Genomic DNA, 7,093 nt, shown 5'->3' on the forward strand with positions numbered 1-7,093 from the left:
AAGGTGGTACCTCACTGGGGAATTCTAGGCAGGGGCTCTACCACTGAGCCACACCCCCAGCCCCTCACTGGGGGATTCTAGGCAGGGGCTCTAGGACTCTAGCTCTCATGCTTACACAGCAAGTACTGTACCTATTGAGCTGTCTCCACAGCCTGTGTTTGGTTGTTTTGTTTTAATTGAGACGGAGTCTCATGAAGCTTGCCTGGCCTTGAACTCACTATGCAGTCCCAGCATAGTAGCTGAGACTCTCATGTGCTGACCTGAAACCTTTCAGTCACAGTAGTGTGTCTTAAAGAAGTAACTTTGATAAGATGGAGGTGCTAGGTGACACAGGATTGTCACAGTCTGAGTTCCTGGAAGCGTTCGCACACCAGGTCTGCAGGTAGAGTGTTTATGGAAAGTCTCTTGTGACCCGTGTATTCAGAAGCTGCAAGGATGGGCAGGAGTGGAAGTTTAACTGTGATTGACACAAGGTCTGGGGGAGGGGAGACGACACTCCACAGTTGTCCCCGGTTAGCATGAAGAAGCTGGACCTGACTGTGCCTCACTCAGGGAAGCGGGTATGACCTTGGACAAGGGGCTCCTTGCAGTTGAGGGCATTCCCGAGGCCTGACAGCTGAGGGCTGACAGCTGCCAGCCCTTGCAGCAGCTGGGCAATCAGTTGTTGGTGTTGCAAGGGAGATCCCGAGATCCGGGTGTCCACGGGGGAGGGGGGGGGGCTCTGAGAGCAGGAGACACGTGGATAAGAGGCGGAAGCCTCTGCTGCAGGCAGGATGAGCCAGTGTGTGTGAAGGCCCTAGAGACAGAACTTGGTATTCTTGAGAAAACTAAACCTAAAAACAAGGTCTCTGAGGCTAAGCAGATACAGAGACAGTGTTCAAAGACTAGGCAGGCTTTTGTAGACTTTGGTAATTTGGCCATGGTGCCTAGGGTACTGGGAGTCAGAGCTGCATTTTACGAGGTAGATACCCCAGTGTGTTCTTTGAAAACATCCCTCGGGACGCTCAGTGGAGGATGGGTGGAGAAGACAAAGGTGAGGATCCAGGCTGGCAACATGGCTCAGCAAGCCGTGGAGCTGGCCGCCAAGCCCAACGATCCAAGGGTGATTCTCGGGTCTCACACGAAGGAGGGAGAGAACCGTCCTCAGCAAGTTGTCCTCTGACCTCCATCCGTGTAGCACGCACTTATGCTCACACATGCCCTCACACAACGCATGATAGAAATACAAGTTTGAAAAAGTGAGGGATGAGGGCTGGAGAGATGGCTCAGAAGTTAAGAGCACTGACTGCTCTTCCAGAGGTCCTGAGTTCAATACCCAGCAACCACATGGTGGCTCACAACCATCTACAATTCAATCAGGTGCTCTCTTCTGGCATGTAGGTAGAGCAGTGTATATATAATAAATAAATAAATCTTAAAAAAAAAAAAAAGTGAGGGATAAGCCCGGTGGTGGTGGCGCTCGCCTTTAATCCCAGCACTCTGGAGGCAGAAGCAGGCTGATCTCTGAGTTCCAGGCCAGTCAGGGCTACAAAGGGAAACCCTGTTTTGGAAAACCAAAGAGAGAGAGACAGAGACAGACAGACACACACACACACACACACACACACACACACACACACACAGAGAGAGAGAGAGAGAGAATGACTAGTAGAGAGGTGGTTGGGGGTAGGGGGGAGGTGCGGTCAGATGAAGTAGAGTACGGGGAAATCCTCAGGACAGAAACAGAAAAATCAGGTCTTCCGGTCTCAGCTTCCCAAGGGCTGGGTTTACCTCCATGAACCACCAAACCCAGCCAGAATTTTTTTTGTGTTTTGACGTGCTGGTGTTTGATCCAAGCTAGGCAAATACTCTACCTCCAGCCACGAGCCCAGAAAGTTGTCTGATCACTTTGAATTATCCTTACATTTTACTTATTTTTGCATACATGTGTGTGTGCATATGGAGGTCCAAGGACAACTTGCAGAAGTCAGTCATCGCCTTCCAACGTGTGGGTCTAGAGAAGTGATATCAGGTTGTCTGGCTTAGTGGCAAGTGTCTAGTCACCATCTTGCTGGCCCAAGCCCGTTAAGGTTTTATGGAGGTGGTACAGAGGAGAGGAAAAAAAATTGAGCTTAAGCAAAAGCTTGGGATAGAGAGCTGGTGGCACAGAGCTGAAGCAGAGCCCCTTGCCTAGAATCCCCCAGTGAGGGGCTGGGGTATGGGTCAGTGGTAGAGCCCCTGCCTAGAATCCCCCAGTGAGGGGCTGGGGTGTGGCTCAGTGGTAGAGCCCCTGCCTAGAATCCCCCAGTGAGGGGCTGGGGTGTGGCTCAGTGGTAGAGCCCCTGCCTAGAATCCCCCAGTGAGGGGCTGGGGTGTGGCTCAGTGGTAGAGCCCCTGCCTAGAATCCCCAGTGAGGGGCTGGGTGTGGGGGTGGTAGAGCCCCTGCCTAGAATCCCCCAGTGAGGGGCTGGGGGTGGCTCAGTGGTAGAGCCCCTGCCTAGAATCCCCCAGTGAGGGGCTGGGGGTGTGGCTCAGTGGTAGAGCCCTGCCTAGAATCCCCAGTGAGGGGCTGGGTGTGGCTCAGTGGTAGAGCCCCTGCCTAGAATCTCCCAGTGAGGGGCTGGGGTATGGGTCAGTGGTAGAGCCCCTGTCTAGACTCCCCCAGTGAGGGGCTGGGGGCGTGGCTCAGTGGTAGAGCCCCTGCCTAGAATCCCCCAGTGAGGGGCAGTGGGCGTGGCTCAGTGGTAGAGCCCCTGCCTAGAATCCCCCCAGTGAGGGGCTGGGGGCGTGGCTCAGTGGTAGAGCACTGCCTGGCACGTGGCATCCTCAGCTCCATAAAACTTGAGATAGCAGGTCAGATAGCGCATTCTTTAGAGCAGCTCTCCGAGGTGTTGTCTGAAGGGCCTGGATGGAAAGTAAAGATGTCATGGTAAGAGGGCAAATCAGAAGAAAGAGCAACGTGGTGTTATCTGCCCCGATAGCCCTCTCGGGGCCCTGGCTGACTGGGCAAGGGGCTGGGGAATGTGAGCACGTTTTCCCCGCCGCAGATCTGGATCCCTTGTTGCTGAGTGTGCCCGAGGAGGTCTCCGTGTTCCTGAACAGCAGTGACACAGTTGTGGACTGCTCAGCCAGAGGCCTGCCTGCTCCTACTGTGCGCTGGACCAAGGTGACCGGAGGGAGGAGCTGTGGGGCCTCGGGGGCTCCTTCAGCCTCTCGGCCTCTCACGGGACTTCCTTCCCATCGTCCCTTCCCTAGGATTCTGTGACCCTCGCAAACGGGCCCAAGCTCTCTCTCAACTCTGTTACCTTTGACTCTGCGGGCACCTACACATGCGAGGCCTCTACACCCATAGTCCCCCTCCTGAGCCGGACACAGAGTTTCCAGCTGCTGGTCGAAGGTTTGGATTGTTGGGCGCCTTATGTGGGGGCAATGTCTATCTTTAGTTTTCTTGTGTGTGTGTGTGTGTTCATGTGTGGCGTATGTAGGAATCCGTGTGTGTGTGTGTGTGTGTGTGTGTGTGTGTGTGTGTGCGCGCGCGCGCGCTCGCGTGTCTTCCTCTACTCATCTTTATTTTTCGCTGGGGGCGGGGCAGAGGGGTGTGTGTGTTCTGAGACAGGGTTTCTCTGTGTGTCAGCCCTGGCTGTCCTGGAACTCACTCTGCAGACCAGGCTGGCCTCAGACTCACAAAAGATCCGCCTGCGTCTGTCTCCAGGGTGCTGGGATTCAAGGTGTACACGGCTGTGCACAGCCCTATCTCTTTTATGTTTATTTACTTTGGGGGAACAGTTTGCAGAGATCGGAGAACCACCTGCAGGAGCCGGTTCTCTCGTGCCACCCCCGCCACCCCGCCACCCCGTTGGTTCCAAGGATGGAACTCGGGTTGTCTGGCTTGGCGACCTGCAGTTTTTACCTGCTGAGCCAGCTACCCAGCCCCTTCCACTTCTTCTTTGAAACCCGGACCCCCGTGAACCTGGGGTTCAGGGACCTCCAGGCGTCCTCCTGTCTCTGCACGGCCCTCCTCACCCCCTTGCTGGGCCCGCTTTGTATGTGGGTGCTGCGGAGCGACCTCGGGTCCTCAAGCTTGTACAGCAAGCACTTTGTCCATGGAGCCATCTGCCTAGCCGGGCCCCTGGGCTCTCCTGTGTCTCTGCTTTCCCTGGCAGTCTGCCTCTGCCACTCTCTCACTCTGCTGTGGTCCCCACCACCCACAGGGCCACCAGAGATAAAACCAAACGAGATAAAGCCCATATCCGGGAATGGCTGGACGGAAGGAGATGAAGTGATGCTGACCTGCTCCGCCCGAGGCTACCCGGAACCCAAACTCACCTGGACTCAGCGAGGCCATACTGTAAGGGACAACCCTTGCCACTCTGAGCCTATCCCAAGTTCCACAGGGGACCCTGGCCCTCATCGATCCAAGCTTCATATACCCTATAATACTCCATCTCAGCCTACAACACCCGCCCCCCCAGCCCTTGATCCCAAGGGGCCTGGCCTGATCCAAGCCTCCACAGCCAGCAGAGACGCCCTCTGAGGGCAAAGGCTGGAGGAGCAGCTCGATGATGGTGAAAGTGACCAGCGCCCTGAGCCGAGAGGGCGTGTCCTGTGAGGCTTCTAACATCCACGGCAAGATAGAACACGTGTTCCACTTTGGCTCTGGTGGGTAGCGAAGAGGGGAGCAGCTGGGTGGACCCGCGCGCGCGCGCCTCCCCGATCTAGAGAGCTGAGCACCTCTTTGTTGTCTTCTCCTCGCAGTGGCCCCCCAGACCGCCCAGGCTGGAGTGGCTGTCATGGCCGTAGCCGTCAGCGTGGGTCTCCTGCTGCTCGTGGTCGCTGCTTTCTATTGCATGAGACGCAAGGGGCGCCCCGGCTGCTGCCGGCGAGCAGAGAAGGGGGCTCCGTAAGTGTCGGCAGCCTCCGGGTCCTTCTGCAACCTCTGCCATGTCCTGTCCCTCAGCCAACCCTTCCAGCTGCCTTGCTAAAGCAGTCCCAAAGCCGTCAGCTACCTGGCCTTCTACCTAGTCTTCACCCATCTCCCACCCAAGGATGATGGCCTTGCCTGCCACCCAGACTCACAACAAAGCCACCTGAAATCTGCTCCCACCAGACCTAACTCCATCACATCACCCCATCAGCGGCCCCTATCTATCTGCAGCTCTAGTCTTTCCTTTTGTCTCAAGTATGGAGCTGGAAAGCAGAGTTTACATAAGCTAAGCAAAGCCTTTGCCCCTGAGCTATGCCTCTAGCAGGGCGGTGGTGACGCAGGTCTTTAACTCCAGCACTCAACAGGCAGAGGCAGGTGGATCTCTGAGTTCCAGTCCAGCCTGCTCTACAAAGAGAGCTCCAGGGTATCCAGAACTACACCGAGAAACCCTGTCTTGAAAAAAAAAAAAAAAGAAAGAAAGAAAGAAAATGTCCTACAGACTTGATCTTAAGGAGGTATTTTCTCAGTTGAGGGTCCCTCCTCCCAAATAACTCTAGCCTGTGTTAAATTCACATAAAACACTGGGGCATTCTAGACAGGGGCTCTACCACAGAGCCACGCCCCCAGCCCCTCACTGGGGGATTCTAGGCAGGGGCTCTACCACTGAGCCACGCCCCCAGCCCCTCACTGGAGGATTCTAGGCAGGGGCTCCACCACTGAACCACGCCCCCAGCCCCTCACTGGAGGATTCTAGGCAGGGGCTCTACCACTGAGCCACACCCCCAGCCCCTCACTGGGAGATCCTAGGCAGGGCCTCCACCACTGAGCCACACCCCCAGCCCCTCACTGGGGGATTCTAGGCAGGTTCTTTACTTGAATCCCTATTCCCTTTTTTGACTGTTCTGAGACAAGGTCACATTGTGATGTCCAGGTTGGCCTTGAACTTTCGATCCTATTGCTTTAACCTCCCAAGTGCAGGGATTAGAGCCCTGTGCCCCGAAACCCGGCTTCATCTCCAGTCTGTTTCCACCCCATTGCTAGCCACACACTTCCAGTGGCAGTCAGAATTTCTCCATCGTAGCCACATCCCAACAACCCCGTGTCTGTGTCTAACCTCAAACCCAACTTCCTGTACGCAGCCTTTCCACAATCGGCCCCAGAAACCAACCTCATGTATCCCCATCTTATCTTCACCCCAACCTCCCTTAGCATCCTCAAGTCTGCCCATAAGCATCCGGGACCTCCCTTTAAGGCTAGCCTTGCTTCTAACCTGCCTCTCAACCTCGGCAACCCTCCCCTTACCTCCTGACACCCCTACACCTCTCTCCCAGTCCCACCTCTAACAGTGACCATTCCCTGTGCCACTGTCCCCTCCCAGGCCAGCCAGGGAACCAGAAATGAGCCACTCTGGCTCGGATCGTCCAGAACAGACGGGCCTTCTCATGGGCGGGCCCTCCGGAGGAGGCAGAGGTGGCAGCGGGGGTTTTGGAGATGAGGTGAGTGATGCCCTGGGTTTCCATTGGGGAACCAACTGAGTACAGGGTCAGCCTGAGCTGCCGGTTCTGTTCCCAGTGCTGAGGTGAGGACCTCCCAGAGGCCTTCTCTGGATCTGGATTTGGAACTTAGAGCATCATCGGAGGACCGGACCGGCTCTGCGCACACGCCTCCACCTCCTTCCTCCTCCAGCCTTGGCCCTCCCTTCCTTCCTCTGCTGCTGGACAGGGACCCACAGTGGCCAGCGGCCTCAGGGAGGGAAAGAGGGAGGAGGGCTGGGAGGGGGCCTTCCTCCAGGGAATGTAACTCTCCCAGGCCCCAGAATAGCTCCTGGACCCAAGCCCAGGGCCTGGCCTGGGACACAGCGCTGAGGGTCGGCAGGCCGGGTTATTTTTACCTTCTGTCTCCCTTGCTGGGCACTGCCCCCCACCTGGTAGCCTGCTGTGTAGTCTGACACTGGAGTCCCCAACCCACCCCGTCTCCCCCAGCCCATCATTTGTGGACACTGGATTCAGAAATAAATGCTGCCTGTCACATGGATACCTTCTTATGGTCAGGTGCTCTTCTGGGGCCGGGGTGAAGAGGAAGGGAGGCTGAGAGCCATTTCCCCCTCCTACTACTGCTGGCTGCCTGCCTCTTCACACACCCTCAGGAAAAGCCTGATGTCAAGGAGAACGGCAAGAAACAGAGGCTAAG

At 56.3% G+C, this 7,093-nt stretch overlaps 1 protein-coding gene across 1 annotated transcript in view; it reads left to right on the top strand.

Annotated features, from left to right (window-relative positions):
- Positions 1-6,703, top strand: part of Bcam (basal cell adhesion molecule (Lutheran blood group)) — a 16,138-nt gene extending 9,435 nt beyond the window's left edge. The window contains 9 exon segments of the mRNA XM_035449567.1: positions 3,027-3,145; positions 3,235-3,376; positions 4,191-4,327; positions 4,494-4,638; positions 4,735-4,879; positions 6,282-6,355; positions 6,573-6,611; positions 6,614-6,668; positions 6,670-6,703. Coding sequence (XP_035305458.1) covers positions 3,027-3,145; positions 3,235-3,376; positions 4,191-4,327; positions 4,494-4,638; positions 4,735-4,879; positions 6,282-6,355; positions 6,573-6,611; positions 6,614-6,668; positions 6,670-6,703 — 890 coding nt within the window.
- Positions 6,704-7,093: the final 390 nt, after the last annotated feature.

The sequence above is a fragment of the Cricetulus griseus genome, chromosome 9 (assembly GCF_003668045.3).
Source record: "Cricetulus griseus strain 17A/GY chromosome 9, alternate assembly CriGri-PICRH-1.0, whole genome shotgun sequence".
Lineage (NCBI taxonomy): Eukaryota > Metazoa > Chordata > Mammalia > Rodentia > Cricetidae > Cricetulus > Cricetulus griseus.